Below are 17,500 nucleotides of genomic sequence, written 5' to 3'. Positions count from 1 at the left end.
ATTTTCCTAAGCATCTTTGGCACCCTTCTAATCACTTCAGTGCCTGGCATTTTCTTTAGATCTTGTCATCTTCTTTCTAGTAATGTCATGACTTTTTCTGATCTGTCTTTACGTTTTGAAGTTTTTCTTAAGCCAAAAGCTGTTGTTTTTACTGAATAGTCAAAACTGATCCTGCATGCATGAGCAACTGTAATCTAACACCATTTGGCAAGATAGAAAATTGCTCCATAAAATATAAACTGTGGGTTTGTGTCTAGAATTGAAGGCTATCAAAGGAAAGATACAGGATTAGGTTTTTCTATATGTACAGAAATATTATGGAGAAGACTGGCTATACTTTCTTGAAACCAATGCATACGTTTCCAAATAACTTCTTTAGCTACTCAGAGTATCTCAAAAGAATTCCAGCTAATTAGAGTGTTCTCAAATTATCTTAAAAATGAAAACAATTCAAACTGGATAAACAAAAATGAAGGTGAAAATGGCTTTTGGGACTTTAAGTCATTTATTGAAAGTTATTTGTCACTTCACCCTAAATCCTTTCCATTAGTAGGAAAGTGAATCAAAGCTGGTGTTTTCTGTCTTAATCCTCCTCGTCAGATGCTCTGCACAGTATCTCTTCTTTTCTTGTTTTTAATCAAGCCGCTAGGTAAACCGTTTTCTGAGCAAGAGGAGTTGAAGTTCACTTCATAAACCAGGCACCCTTCCAACTTGTCATAAGCATATTACAGAAATACACACAACTAGACTGAGGTAGTGTACCTTATTAATATTTCATTTTGGTACAATATACTTGCATTAACTCTCTTAACACAGGTATCACATTGTTTCAAGTCAGAGAACCTAAAACATCATAACAAAGATTAAACTAAAAGCAAAGCCTTGAAAACTACAGCCATTAGTCCTGTCATCCCCTATAAAGTTAATGGGTTGGAAAAATGGTCAATCTTTGGACTAAAATTTGGTATTTAATTGAAAGAAAATGTTTTTTAATTGTAATGGGGATTTTGCATTAGCGTGAACATGAAAAGGTACTAAAGAATCTAATACAAGGTTATGTATTGATTTCCATCTCAACACTAGTGTAAAAGGTAGGAATATATTTCATAAACAACCTTGCCCATTCAGCACCATGACTTCTTATTTGTTTCTAGGGCACAGAAGACAGAATTGAATGAAAAGAAGGAATAGTAAAATATTCTTGGACATTGTTTTGCTGGTTTACAGGACAAAAGCCACGACATTGCTGTAAACCCTGATTGACTCTGTGCCAGAATTATCAAGATGTTATATGTCACTTTCACATTTTCCAGGGTTATTTGATTCAGGAAAGCAAGAGCATCTGTAAACCTAGCACTACGCTGCCTTAATCAAAATGGTTTTAGTGATCGTGGATTATAACAAGAGACCTGACATAATGGATGTGCAAAGTCTGCCCACAGAATTAGCATCCCTATAGCCTAGATGGATGGACTTATTTAGAAAATGTAGTTTTTCTTGAAAAGGAGAATGCTTAAGTTAAATGAATTTAAATTCTTCGTACTAATAATACTTAGGACACTATGTTGAATTGGGAGATTTCATTTTCCTTTTAATACAAACTTATGTAAATAAGGTTATTTTAAATCCTATACAGTTTTCTCCAATAATAAGCCATTATTTTGACATTCCACTTCATGCACTAATAAACAAAAACTCTATCAAGAGTGATACCTACCTAAGATTTGCAAGTCAGTGTAAGTTACTTCATTTAAAATTGAAAGATAGCAGGAAAGATGGAGAATGAATTGTAAATACTTTATGAAAAGTATTGCTATAATCCTATTACAAAAGTTATTGTGATACTGCACACTTATGGTCTCCTGTTAAGGTGCTTCTGTTACATACACTGTAGTCTGCCATTTGTAAACACATCTTTTTGATGTTTCTGCCAACATCCTGGCAACAAAGCAGTGCAATTTCAAATGAGCTAATTAACTTAATTGTTGATGAAGCATGAAACAGTTCATTCACCCTGTTAGCTGCACCATGACAACATAAGAGTCTCAGCCCCTGAAGTTACTCATCTATATAAGCCTATCTGTAGCTTTCCATTAAGATCTATTGCATGCCAAAATGAGTATGGCTCTTCTAACAAAGACCAGTCCATAATGTACATAGGTAGAAAATCAGTGCTGTTGTTGAAAATTCAGAAGCACACAGAAATACTAGTGACTACTTCAAAAATAAAATTAGGAAAAATGCAGAAACCCATTGCAGTTTGAAGCTGCAGATGAAAAGCAAAAGCTGTGTCACTTATTTTCTAAATGCTCTGATTTAGACTATAGCTGGCAAAACCAAATACTAAAGGGGAAAACTTTTGACATAACTGTTCAGTCCTGAAAGATGCAAACCCACCTGTTCACAGTGGGTTTTTTTTTCTGTGTATCCTGTGCACATACAATAGTAAAAGCAAAAAAAAATTAGCAAGTGAGAGCTAAATGGCCCTGCTTAGACCTTTGTTCCTTTTTATTTATACTATGCTCATTAATTCCTACTATACACAAACTGTCATAAATTAAAATGCACTTTTTCATACCCATACTATTCAATATACAATCTAAAGCATCTCTTCAAATTTTCTGAGGCTCCATTTCAGTAAAGGGTAATAAGAGGATTAAACACTGTGCTATTGAAAGGCCGCAAAAGTGTTCGACATGAAAGAAAGGATAATGATTTGACCCTCTGCTGATAGCCTCGATTACCCAGTTGCTTAGAATACACAAAAAAAAAATCTCTGACATGATTTACAGTAAAACTTTGTTTGCCATCTTTCTCTTTCCCTTACCTTAAACAACCCTGTACCAATGAATAAAATTCCACCTACTTTAAAAATTGTCCAAAATCTTCACAAACGCTTTCACAGCCAGGCCATTTGCAAACTCCATGACCATAGAGAGTATGGGAGGCCCCAGTTTCCTCATGTGACGAGCTGTAGCAAAAGAGTAAGGCATCAGATTCATCTCAAAAGCCATAATCGTTGGAGGCTGCTAGCGCCTGTCAGGTTACGATCAGTGACAAACAGGTCAAAACAGGTCAATTTAGCTCAGAGCAGTCAGAAAAATTTAATCGTTCTATTGAATAGTTCAACTGCCAAGGCTAGATGATGTTCCAATTAGAGAAGAAATAGAGCCAAAGATGACTGTTAATAAAGGAAGAAAAAATAAGATGACTGTATAATACCATATGCTAATTCTGCCATATGACCTTGGTGTAACATTTACCTATAAATAAAAAATATGCTCAGAAGTAATCAATTATGAGAATACTGAAGACAGTCAGAATTTATAAACATTATGAATGTTACTACATAATATTTGAATTTTCTGCTTAAATATGTGAAAAAATAAAGTTGTTTCCCTTAACAAATATTTTTGTTTGCAAGTGTTGCTTCCACAGCTACTTGGCTTCATAAAAAAAAACCCTGATGTATTCTGTGTCTTTTTTTGAAACCTCCTCAATAGTTTCCTTCACATATAGTTATCAAAGAAATTCAGGGGATTGCCCCATGGAGGTGGGTGTCAGCTACACATCCTGAAGCAAAGAATCACTCTCTGAGATATAATCACAAAAGTAATACTAACTGAAAATACTACTACAAAAGTATTCAGGGAAGAACCAGTTTAAAAAAAAAAAAACAACAAAATAATGATAAAAAAACATTCTCATAGTCACCTGAGAACCAGAGACACTTAAATTATAGTCTCTTATTGTAAGTATTAAAATAATTAAACGGAATATTTATTTTTAAATACAATTATTTACAGTTTAGGTTATGTAGATACAAATTATATTTCACTTTACATTGAGATCATCTACATCTGACTACGCTCTACTGTGTACTGTGTACTTTTGTATGTATTTAATCCCTTACTTGAAAATGAGGACTAGTGAAGAATATCTGTCATTGTGTCTGAGAAATTATTTTAACTTTATCCATGTGGTTGAATTCCACTATATTACACTAAGACCACTGAAAAGTTGTATGAAATGCATCACCTGTGTTACTGTTGTGCATATAAGAAAGAAAATTCAGTGGTTTTCTTCACAAGAGACAAACAATGTAAGAACTGTTTTAACATACTAATTTCTAAAGTGCTCTTTACATAAAATCTTTGCACTGAATTACAGCCTTGACAACTAAGATAGATGAACATTTTCAATGAAACCAGCAGTGTGACTCAAGAGTAAGGGCCAGACTGCCAGATGTGTTAAATATGAATGAAGCTACGTGCCTACAGAAAGTGCCCACAAATCTGCATTTACACCTCTAAAACAGCACACTCTGTTCTGGGCTTTCTCATTTTCAACAAAACTACCATAAGTATATATGCTATGAAAAAACAGGCAGGTAACCGTCATTGTGTCTGCACAGTCAGACATTGCTACTGAAAATGATGCCCTATTGGTAAACAATTCCAAAAAGTCATGTCTCCATGATCTCTTAAGTAACCCGTGTTATTTTGTAATTGGAAATAATGTGACTTCTGATGTTAAATGACAGCTTTACATCAAATGATAAGCACAGTTGAAATCTTATCAGAATTACCTGTCTCGCCTTGCATTTAGAACTGAAGACTGTCCATTCACTATGGAATGATGAGTTATTGGTGATGATGCTTTGGAAGTGGTGGAGGAGGTAGTAGAGGAGGAATTGTTAGTAGTGAGGTCTAGCCCTCCATGTTTAATGCCATTGTCTTCCATACTGTGAACTCCAGTCACTTCTTTCCATAACTGCTGAATCTCAGCAGGACTTAAGCCAGCTATAAAATGAAAGAAAGCCCCACTAATATAACAAAATAAAGAGTTTCATATAATGAGCTCAGTGTTATTAATGGATTAATGCCAACAATAAAGCTGATGCTGGTTTTCCAGCACAATCAACATGTAATAAAACATAAAATCATTTTTCTTCCATTGGAATCCAGGTAATCTAACTGTTTTCTCTTGTTTTATAAACAGTCCATTAGAAATCATCAGTTTCAATAATATTATACTCCTTCCGAAAACATTTCCCAAAGATTAAAGGGTGAAAGCTACAAAGAACTTGCAACTACTTCTTGAAAGGAAAAAACCCCAACATCCCTAAATAGACTTCCGGTCAAGATTTTTTTTTTGTCTGCTTATTCAATTTCTTGACACAGAAATGTAACTCAATGCATCTGGTCAACTGAAGTGTTATAGTTCCTCATAATAAAACATGTAATGGAAAATAGAAAACCAAGTTACACTAAGGATACAAACACTGATATTCTCTTTAAACAGTTAGGAAGAGCAGGGAGTGGGGGAAGGAGACTGGAGAGAGAAAAAAATCAGAAGACAACAATTAAATCAATGAGATCTTAACAAGTTTAATATTTGAGCAGAACACATATGACTTTAATTAATGACACCCACATATTCATTAGTCCTGTTCAACATTTATGAAAATTGTTCCATCTTAAAATGTGTCTCAAGAGCCAAAACCAAAGTGACTACTTGGAAGAACACACCCACAAACCCACTAGACACAGGTAACTGCTGAAGCTCTTTGGTACCATTCAGTGTCACCAGACAACTAGAAAGCCAACAAAACTGGCCCATTTACAACTCTTTCCACACAGATGAAATTACACAGAGTATAGACCATCAAATTTCTCCCTGATTATTTTTTTTGTCCAGACCGACTATGGAAAACTGGAGGGTTTGGCTAGGAGAAAGGAGACTCTGTCTCACCAGTCTCCTGGGGTGATGGGCAGCCATACAAAATTTGGAAACCACCTCAAGCTCCCCTGTATGTGCTACATGCACAGCACTGTTCTGGAGTCTAGCCACCAGATCTTTGCAGATAGAGCTTAAATTTGCTCTCCACTCAATTTGTAGCCTGGAAACTTGTACTTTCCAGGATTAATCCTAGGCCACAAATAGCAATGTCTCGTAGAATGTGTTCATACATACGTGTTAGGTTTACTTGGCTTGAGTTAAGCACATTGCACGAACTCATGGAAACTTCCATTACAATGTGCTTCTGCCTGAACTAAAGACTCCCAAAACACAGGCAAGAGAAGAGCTGTGAGCATTCTCTTATCTTGCCACAAAATACACAACTGAGGCAGGAAATTCAGACTTTGAAAGATGTGGAGTTCACCAAAAATATGTATTTTTTCTGTCACTGCCAGTCTTTATAAGTTTGACATCTCTCTTTTGAAGAATACTAAATTAAATGTAGCAAAGAATGAGAAGCCCAGGGAGTTTCTTGTGAAAGATCTTGTTTCATGGCCAGGTTTTTCAGCCTGAAATTATTTGGTCCAGATTTTTATCTTAAAATCTAATTCTGTCTTCTGTATCTTGTCTCAACGAGTAAAATTAGGTAAGACATGCTCATGGTATCTAGATCTGCTGGAATGCAAAACATTCAGAACGCTGGTGTGGTCTGAATTAAAATGCTGCTCTTTTTATTTTATGAAAGAGCTTAAATTTACTGCTCTTTAGAAAAGAATTAAAATGCATCTATTCATTAAACATATTCATTGAAGATAGTTTTATTTGGTAAACAAGATGTATTAGAGAGATGCAGACTGTTTTTCACTGTTTGACAAATCTTTTGTTAGATCGTGTTTTACTTTGAAGACATGAACTAGGAATACTAAAAAACAGATTAAAACAAAAGATTATGAAAAAGCACAGTAAGCTCCTTAACAGTTCTCAACAGCTGCCTCACAATGTCTCACAAGTCTACTACATTATTAAAAAAAAGACTAGTAATGATTTATAGAAATAATAATTTCTGGAGGTAGTGTGGAAACAAACTGTTTGGAAGGTATTTATTTTTAAAAGAATTATGAATGCTTCTTTACCCTAAATACAAACACCCATTGGCAAACTCAGTCAATGACAAAGCGAAAGAGATTGGAATTTAAGTCTTAAAACTGGAATTTATATTGTATTTGCACAGCAAAAAGCTAGATTTTAAGGAAGCAAGGAAAGAAGCCAGGCTCTAATTTACTGCATTAGAGAGACAGGCAACGGGAGTGATGGTTATACTAGTTGTAATTGTTTAATGAAGGTAAGCAATTACTGCCATGTTCATGAGGTATGTTCCAGCAACACTGCAAATAACCCATTTTAGCGCAGTAAATAATAGTTACTCACAGATGTAATCACAAATCAGAATGAAAAGTAATGTATTCATTTAGGTGGCATGATATACACAGTGCATTATTTACTTCAGACTCTTCCCTTCCTCCTGCTACTGAACAAAATAAACTAATTTTGTATTGAAAAGAAATAAAAGCCAAGACTAAACCCATCTGTTTGGATAAACGGAGGGCAAACATATCATTCTGTCTTGCAGTGAGAAAACTTTTTAATTGGAGATCAGCAAACTTTGGGCTGTGGGGGAGCTGAGTAAGAGCTGCCACATAAGGTGGGTGGGTGAAGGGCTGGAAGCGGATGGAGCAATAGCCCTTCGCTTGGTCATTGGTCTCTGTGTGCTGGGCAGTCCCTGCCTCTGAGTGAAGCTGTGGATGGAGCTGTTTCTCCTTGCTCAGCATTTTTTTTAAATCAGACAAACTTCTCTCTGGGCTCAGGCTGGTTAATTTTATCACTTCTTCAGAGCACTCTGACAGGCTGCCTTTTAGGATAAAAGGATTAAGGGCAGGCACTTAAAAAGTATAAAGTTAATAAGCAGATTTATAATTAATTGTAAATTGTGGCAATTTTGTAGTTTCTGTGTCTAAGAAAGTCTAACTCCCATTTTAAAAGAGACCTGTAAAATGGCTGACAGATATTTTACTGTGGATGTAAAGGCAGAGTAAGTTTTAAAGTTTCATAGGTTGTGCTAACCCTCAAAATACTCTCTGCACACCAAATTAAAGGAGAAAGGCTCAGCACAGGGATCCAGAGAGGTATAAAAATTAGGCTCTATATTGAAAAGGGCATGTATTGTTTTGCTATGTAGTTTACTAACACCAGGAATTTCAGGATTTTGAGGTTAGTTTTATAAGTCTTTTCACTACTATCTGCTCTATTTTTATGTTTGAATAGGTAGTTAATGAAACCACTACTTATAAAACACAGCCATGCATCTGTCTTTTATTTTCATACATAGACTGATCAAAACTTTATTGGGTTTTTTTTCCCTTGTTTGGTTTCTGTTGTCATTTACAGTCCTTCACATTTAGCTAGCATCATTGCAGCATTACACGCAAGTAATTCACAGTAAGCCACTGGCTTTGGATATAGCATAGTGAAGATCTTGTCACAAAACAAATGCTAAAACACCTCTTGTATCTTACTTGCTATACCTGACTATCAAGAAAACCTGGTAAATATTCCTGTCCTTCAAAGGCAGTAACTATTTGGAGAAAACACTGTTTATAGACATGAACCTCACAGCTATACTTGGAAATTACATCTCTTCATACTAACAAATGCCAACCCCATGCTCTCTTTATCACTAACAATTTGTGGTTTAGAGGACTCTTTATGACCAGTAACTTATAAACATGAATAGATCTGTACTTCTCATCATTCTAGACATACATGTAATTCATCAATCTAAATGGATGTATATAATAATGTGTTACACATATATAAATCTTTATCTATAACCATATTATACATCTTGTAGCACAGTGGAAGAAGAAAAACATCCTTTTACCAGATCCAGTCTATATTATCTTAAATAAATTCTGAAGGTCTCAAGGTCTTATTTAATACTGCCACAGAAAATGTGTCATAAAATTAGCAAAAAAAGGAAGTTTGATCTTCTTTTATGCACACCCCAATGAAGGGACACTATGTTAAATCTAGTAAGTACTACTTATATTTGTAAATACCTGGATGTATAAATTTAAGATATATGAGAAAGCCTCAACAGATCTGAAGCCTATTAATCTTCATTACGTTATTATGAACAGGACTGAGTGCTGTGCCCTCCTATGAAAGAAAATGTGCTGTAAGAGGAGCCCACAGAAAGAACTCCAAGACAGTCACAACTCTGGATTTAGTCCTCTCTTTGGTTTGCTGGAAAGACTTTCCTGATTATCTTCATCACTAACTTCACCTCTCCTGGCACAGGGTGAGTGGCCTTTCTGGAGATGCAGAAGGTCTTCCATGGGAAGCTGTCCTATGATTTTTAAGTTTGCGCATCCACATGAGGGCTATGAAAAACTGAGGTCCTATAACTGTATTTGTGCATCTGAAAGAACCCTACATACACACTAGATACTAGAACTAGAAGAGAAAAATGGAAGAATTAAATACTTGCCTGGAATTTGATATAATTAAAAAAACATATGGCAGAAGCAAGAGATTAATATACCTTAAAAAAACAATCCAAATGTATTTTAACTGTAAATTTTGAAGTTTTTTATTTCTTTAGTGTTAACCTTTGTCATGACTTCAGTTACACTTAATTGAGTAGAAGAAAGCTCTTAAGAACTGTTTACTAGTTCTCCTAAAAATTTAATAAAAAAGGTATTTTTTTTCTATGATTTTCTACTAGAAGTGGATGAATGAGTGTTGCATTAAACTAATGAATATCAATGCAATTGGGTAGGAGTGCTAGAGGAAATCTGTGGGGATTGCTTAATGTGAGAGAAAACCTGAGGAATTCCTCTTGCAACAGATGGCACAAGAGGAGGTTGCAGAAGGTAAAGCTGTTTGGAGGGAGGTTGTGCTTCAATTGCTTTTATTCCATTCTGGTCCGATGTGACTTTGTAGAAAAGGAACCCAGCTTTTAACAGTCTAATGTGTCAAAATTCATGCACTAGCTTGCTTCCCCACTGCTATTCTCAAATAATAGTACTGTGATAGCTTACTTAGGACTCTTTTTTACTGCTATTTTTGTGACTTTAGATATGATTGCATCACAGCTTTTCCACACCCCACAATGTATGGAATTTACACACCTCTCTGGAATCTCTGCTTTCCAGGGACTGAGGTTTTTAGTGGATAAGTCTTTTCTCATGCCTTTCTGTCTCTTTTTGGTTTTTTTTTGTCTACACCATTGTCTATATGCTGTGTACTCTGCTTTTGCTCATCTGATTTCTGAAGCTTCAATTTCATAATAGTTATCTGGTGGAAGAACCAGATACATGCGTAAGGACCAATTAAGAGTAATGTTGCCTGTCATGAACACAGTATAAACAATGCTCATTGCAGGACTGGAACGTCAGAGATCAGAGTATTGTGTAATTTTTATGACAGACATTTAGCTCACCTCTCTATGGTAACATAAATGGAAACACATACCTCATAGGTTACAGAGTCCTTAAAAAGGGAAGTCTTTGCCCTTATCTTAAAATGTAAGCAGCATTTCCCTCCAAGTGAATTTACTTTTCTGAAGTGCATGCCCTATTTTCTTTCAACAATGAATGTATCTGTATCATCTAGTAGAGTTTGAGCCCATTTTCAGCACTGAAATATCTTGATCAACATGAGTGACAATGGGATTTGTTTCTTTAAAGCCTTTACTGTTGCCAGTCATAATTCACTGCTATTGGAATCACCAGCTTCAAAACTCCCGTATTTTACATATGTAATACAAAGGAATGGCAAATAAAATCAATCCTAACATTTGGCCCTAAACTCAGATGTCATAAATTGAAGATTCAAAGTGGTCTGCAATGCCAAACACTTTCTTTTTTTTTAGAAAAAAAAAAAGGTTTGCAATGGCTTTAATATCACTGAGATATTTTACATCTGTCCATTTATATTAAATATAATGATAATGTTTCTACTAAATCGGATTTCAGGAATTCCTCAGAGAAAAGCAGCGGTGTTTGAATTGTGTCACTATTAGAAACTGTTTTCAGCACGTAAGGCTAATAATAAATATGCATCTTATATATAAGAAAAAACATTCAAAAGCTGTTTTCTTCCATAAAATTATGCTGTGAAATTTATCAGCCTCAAGAAAATTTGGTAATACGAGTAATAAAGTTCTAATAATAAAGTGTCATAACAGGAAGCTGCTGAAGTTTAAATGCAAATGGAATGGTCAAAGAACTTGTGAATTAGAAATTACTCCAATCATATATTACTGGAATACCTTGTGGCAGAGACTGGACAGGAAGAGCAGACTGGCCAGGTGGGATGGAAATGAGTCCCTGACGCTGAAGGTTCAGCAGATGTTGCTGCTGCTGAAGCTGTTGCATCTGGAGGAGCTGCTGCTGGAAGACAAGCTGCTGGGCTGCCAACTGCTGCTGCTGCTACAGAAAAAAGAGGGAGGGCGGGGGGGAAATGCAGCAAAAAGTAAAGCATGCAGTGAAAGCTAGAATGGCAAAAACATAAAATCAACTCATTTCCCTTTAATCTGAGTTATTAAATAATAATGCTATTTGTAGAATATTCAGGCAGTGAAAGCGTTTGAAATTTTCTATTATATTCATTCCAGCTATTAGGTGTTAGGGAAAATAGCAAGACACATTTAATGACACGCTAAAGAAAAGGGTCAAGAGAAAGTATATAACAGCTGTTTCAAACAACAACAAAAAAAGCCCAGCTCATGGCAGATGATAACAAATTTATCTATGCTAAAAGTGTAACTCTTTATAGGAGCCTGTGATTTGAAGGCACTCTTATTTTTCCAATTGACTAAGTATGGTCTGCAGTGGCCCATGAATGTGGTCTCCAGTGATCTATTAGTAAACTGGGATGTAGCCTTCATTTCACTCGCCTGTTAGCTCTCCCTCTTCTCTTGTTGGAATATATTAAAAGGAGTGTTACATTCAAGGCAACGAAGTGCCCTATTATGGAGCAAAAGTATAAGTTCCAGTTTTGTGAGGCATTTCAAGACAAACTGGAGGCTGCAAAGACACAGGAGGCTATGAGAAGGCAGTCACACTTCAGAGAAAGACAAGCTGCTGTGGAAGACCTTTCCTTTCTAGTTTGGGGAAAAGAGAAACTTCTGATGCGCTCACTGGAAAACAGACTGCATAATGGAGCAAGTCATGTGGATTGCCCACAGCCTCCGGAGAAATACAGGAGCAATTTCTATTCCGTAGTTGATGGCTGTCTGAAATTCTATTCACAAATCCAAACAGAAACAAAGCCTCAGGAGGTCACAACTGCTTCCTCGACGTTTGCATAATGGGCAGCTTGAAGACAACGTCTAGGATACCCGCTGATCAATTTAACTACTTCAACATGTTTTGTTTGTGTTATGTTTATATTTGATGCAGTTTGCTGACAAGTGCAAGCTAGGCCTGAGAAACCCACTTGTCAGGTTGATTTATGAGCACATCAAACTGTAACTTTCTACTCGCCACTTCAAACCTACAGTAGCAGTTCATTAATCAGGGGCCTGCGACTTTGAAATCTGTGCTCAATCGCTCTTTTTCAGCCATGGACTAAATTTGCATGCTTTCTGAGCTGTGCCACTGAGAAAAGTAAGGCTCCTTCCCCAACACAGATTGCCTGTGAATATAAGATAATCAGTATGGTGTCCACCACACAGCTTGTTCTTTGCACGCTCAGATTCATTAATGAACATTAGGTGACAGCAGCCCTGGACTGCTCAAATCCTATGTCTCAGAAAAGGGAGCAGGAGAATTATACTGGCACTGCTATTAAGCCTGGTAAAAACATATGAACAAATCTTTGATAGCTGCATCCTTGGTACAGGAAAAGATCTAAACTGGTCTTGTCTTTTCCACACCTCTGACAGCTCAGACTAGTATGCATCAGCAAGGGTCTTAGCTCCTACCTCTTTTGCTTGCTTTCCTGGATGCTGTTGCTGCTGCTGCTGCTGTTGCTGCTGCTGCTGCTGTTGCTGCTGCTGCTGCTGTTGTTGTTGCTGTTGTTGCTGTTGTTGTTGTTGTTGTTGCTGCTGCTGTTGCTGCTGCTGCAAAAGCTGAAGATGTAACTGCTCTTGCTGTTTCTTGTAAAACTCTTGTAGTTGTTGCTGAATAAACCATTTTGACTTTAATAAATAAAGGCAAAAGTTTCAAGTATTATAAATCTCCTAAACTCTTCTAGATTGGCATATGGTAGCGTAGCCATTAAGAATCACCTCATAATAAAAAATGTGATTTGAAGAGGCAGATCTACATACATTTTTTTCCAAGGCGGTTCTGAAATTTTCCAATGCAGATTCCAAAATATCCTAAACAGAAGGGTATAGAAAATCTGTATTCTAAAGGGAATGCAAGAGCCAAATTAACTCCTCAAATAACTATACCTAAGTTCCTCACATGTCCTATATAACCAATCAGAAACTGTACTCAACCACTTGCAAGAAACCTACAAGTCTCTAAGGCCAAACTAAACTGTCTGTTTCTTAGGGGAAAAAAAGTAATTAATCTGTCAATCTATTTAGCGGGATGCTGGATTCACAACTGAAGGTGAATTGCCTGTAATAATCACGGTATTGGATATTAAAGTGTTTAAACATACAGTGATTGAGCTGTGACTATGACAAACAGACACATCATTTTCTGTATGACAATTAAGCACGCACCCAAAAATCCACTCTTTGTTACACTTGAGGAACTGATCACTGACACTATCTTTATTGTATGAATAACAAGTTCATGGAATCTTCACTTAGCTGCCAGGTTTTGTGCTAAGGAAAGAGTAACCTCCTCCTCCTTTTCAGCCCTAGCTGGGACAAATTTTTTGGATGTAAGAAAACCCAAAAACAAAAACCCCAACTTTTCCCCAAGATGAAACAAGCTCTTAAGTTCAAATTTCATAACCGCGTACCATTTATGTCACTAAAAGGAGCACTACAGTGTTTTGAATTTTAAAGCAACAATTATCTACAACTCTATTTGCACTTCCTTTGGCAAGTCTACAATTAAAATGTGCCTAAGCACTTGAAAATTTAAATATCAATTTGTTTGGCATTTGTAATGTATCTGCCACTGCTGCTGTTGTTTCTAATATAATATTCAATGTTTCAAAATCACAATTTCACACTTCTGCAATTAAGACAAGAAATTTAAAGACAGAGAAGTTCCACATTTATTTTCATTCTTTTTGGTGCAATGAAGGATGAAATATGACAAAATAAGACCCATAAAATCTGCCTGACACTTGCATAAATACCCTGTGCTAACAGTCCAAAGCAGGTAACACACATTACCTGCTGCAACATAACTGCTTGCTGCTGTTGGAGAAGTGCCTGAAGCTGCTGTGGAGACAACACTTGCTGCTGGAGAATCTGCTGCATTTGCTGAGGGGTGATCACCTGGGGAGTCATCATGGCCACTGACACAGGCACCTGCACAGGGAAAGAAAGATATCATCATCAAACACATTTTAGTTCGCCTGCACCACAGCTGTACATCTTTTTTATTTTGTAACAAAGATGGACCATTATTTTTTCCATAATATTTATCACTGCAAAGTTCCAGTTTCAGTCAGAATCTGTTATTTTAAGACCACAGTACTGTGGCACTCTATTTCCAGAGGCATCAGATTCGATCAGACTCAAGCTTTATGTTTCACATCTCTTATGTATTCCTGCAAGAAATTTAAGCATTGGCTAGTACAAATGTGTATTTAAAAATAAATGATCACATGGCAGGGCTCTCAACACTTCATAATCAATCATCTTACCAAGTGTCATAATGTTACAAATAGAAAAATCTATTGAGACTGTTCCAAAAGATATGATTAAAACAGACAGCAAAATAAGTATCTCAAAGCAGTAAATGTTTTCCACAATAAAGACACTTAGCCTAGAAAAATATTTGCATAATACTTCACTTCAGTATAAGAAAACCCTTCTTGCGCAGCTAGTCTTTTTAGGAAGTCTGATTTATACAGGAATAAAAATGCCACAGATGTATTGGAGTATAGAGCAAGGGCTGCTGCCTCAGTCACCTGGTTTCTGTACGTGATCTCAGTCACCCTGAACTGAAAACTGAAAGTTGGGAAACCTTGTCATAAGATTATTGATTTGTCCACTAAAGTCTAAGAATGCATTTTTGTGTGGGTGCTGTTTTGGATGCAGCTTTATTTTGTGTCTGTCATGCACTGAGATGAAGTGCCTACATATGCATAAACACCCACCTACACACATACTTTCAGAAATATATATGTGAGTTGGAAAGACACAGCAAATACGTTCTATATCTAGTCCCATGAAAGAGCCTGAAGTATGTGCCGAGCCTGCTACAGCAGACACGCTGTGTGAAACCATTGCTCAGGCTAACCAGGACACAAACAGCTGTCAGCAGGCCAAGTCTTCCACCCATGAAAAAGCAGCCGCTCACTTGTCTAGCAAAATCCAAATGCTTTTTTCTGTATATAATGGCAAGCTGGCATATAAATACTGTTTTGTGACATGTCTGTAGGACATTCCGGTTTTCTGTAAATCAGCAAAAATAACAATCATTAATAAAATAAATCATGATCGTGACCAAATCTTCAGAAAAGAAGCTTTTCTAGCATTTCTATTACTTGAATTTATCCTGAAAGACTTTGAATAAATGTAACACTTAGAGGAAAAAAGAAATGCAAACCTGCTGAAGTTTACTTTTAGAACAAATTACTTCATCTAATTTTACACAGAATACCACTTTTCACACAATTCATCACAGCATAAATTATGGTCTTTAAATCTTGACTAATTAGGAGTCTGAAAGCAGAAGTACCAGCCATTACTATAAAAGTCTGATAATCTTTTGCAAATGGTGAATGAAATTATAAATGAAATTCAAGAATAAAAATTCTGAAGGTCATACTCTAAAATACAAGTGGAAAAGACAAACCAGACTTCCACTCAGAATCAGACACTATGGGGAGAAATTTTAACCTCAGCTATCACTGGACTCCTTCTATAGTCAATAGAATAAGGAAATCCCAAAGAACGTTTATCTGATCTGGTTTAGGCATCTGTTCTAGCATGGGACTAATCCCTCTCTGAATGTGCCTGGCTCTCTCCATTGACTGTAGGCTCATTTTGACTTGACACCTATTCTTTCATATAGTTAATGTTGGTTGTGACACTTCATGACACTCAGAAGTTTCGCAGTATCGGAAACACCACTTCTCTGCAATATTGTTTTATTCTAAATCTATCCAGTCCTAAGGGCAGGACAAACAAGTTTTAACAACTTTGAGATGCATGAGCAAAGAGTAAAATCCACTGACTGGAGTCAGCGTTCACTTCCCGATGAAGTCACTAAGAATTTCCTCTGTTTACCTGAGATCTGAACTTGTTGATCTTCCAACAATTTTGCTTCAGCAATACTATTCTACTACCATCTGTCACACACATATGACAAGGCAGAAGGCAGGCAGACACCTTCCCGATTAAACCATTACCTTTAACCTATAAACCCTGCAAAAATTTCCCTAACAAACACATCACTTACATACTATAATATATAGCAAATGGTGAAGGTGTTGTACCCTTGTTACTCTACTTCTCTTACCTTTATTTCACCTCTCTTTCCTAGCTCTCTTTCCTTTCAAACACACAGGTAACAATTCTGAGAGTGAAAATCAACATTACACTGTAAGTGGCACTGATTTATCCATGCTCTGCACTAAAGACCCTACCCAGTAAGACTCATGCTGTTGCAAGAGTCCTCTGTTCCTCAGTCTGAAACACACATTCCCCTTCACCAGGCATACTTCTGTTAGCTTTTGCAGTGTCTGCTCTGAATGTCCTTGACTCTGTACTTGCTCTTATATTTGGAGACACACCTGCTGTGTGGTAAACTCTAAGAGCTTTTCTTTCCAAATTTGTTTCTCCTGTATTTTTCAGCAGTCACTTTCAACTGCATTAGCTGAAGTGAAGAACCTAATAAACCTGTTTTTCAGGACAATTGACAGAAGCAAGAAAAAAAAAGACAGTCAAGATCATCAATAGAAATACATATTTATGTAGATAATACTGCCTTTAACAGATTATTATGTGAGGATCCATATGCATATCATACCTGGTATATATCTTCATTCCCACAGATAAAGGACAAGGCATTTTGAAAACTGCTTGAATTTTAAATTAGCAAAAACGTATTAAGCAAAGAGATTTCTCTAATTGTAATTAGGTAATATAAATGGGTACATTTCACAGCCTTCAGTGATACACCAGACTGCACTTTATTTCTTACTGGCATAGTGTTATCATGCTATCTGGGTTGGAAGACTATGAGAAACCTGCTGCTTTATGGCCAATTATGTGCATTAGGTATATTTCTTTGGTTTAGAGTCAGCATTTTTTCAAGACTTCTCATCTGATTTTATAAAAATTTAGCAAAGAGCCAAAGCGGCTCTTTTTCATAGGAATCTCTCAATGTGTCTGAAGTCAGTTCAGTCAGAGGACAGTAGAGGGACCCAGTGAAAAGGTACAATCAAATAAATTACCTGGTTTGTTTGAGTGGGCCGCAAACTCCCAACAAATTCTTGGTCAGATCTCTCATGAAAAAATGAATAGACAAAGAAAAACATGATTTATGACTGTAACCCTTTTGTTACAAGGTGTCAAAGAAACTGAACACCCAGCTCGGTCATGAATATG

At 36.4% G+C, this 17,500-nt stretch overlaps 1 protein-coding gene across 7 annotated transcripts in view; it reads right to left on the bottom strand.

Moving 5' to 3' along the window:
• The window catches only part of FOXP2 (forkhead box P2), a 410,714-nt gene that overhangs the window by 45,504 nt on the left and 347,710 nt on the right, over nt 1-17,500 (bottom strand). For 2 of the 7 annotated variants that reach the window (NM_001281546.1, XM_034062700.1), the window contains 5 exon segments: nt 2,867-2,971; nt 4,589-4,802; nt 11,075-11,234; nt 12,731-12,928; nt 14,111-14,248. In NM_001281546.1, the coding sequence (NP_001268475.1) occupies nt 2,867-2,971; nt 4,589-4,802; nt 11,075-11,234; nt 12,731-12,928; nt 14,111-14,248 (815 nt within the window). 7 annotated transcript variants of the gene reach the window in all.

Source organism: Melopsittacus undulatus, chromosome 5 (genome assembly GCF_012275295.1).
Source record: "Melopsittacus undulatus isolate bMelUnd1 chromosome 5, bMelUnd1.mat.Z, whole genome shotgun sequence".
In the NCBI taxonomy this organism is placed as follows: Eukaryota; Metazoa; Chordata; class Aves; order Psittaciformes; family Psittaculidae; genus Melopsittacus; species Melopsittacus undulatus.
Note: the sequence above shows the minus strand (reverse complement) of the source record. Positions and strands in the feature narration are given on the sequence as shown.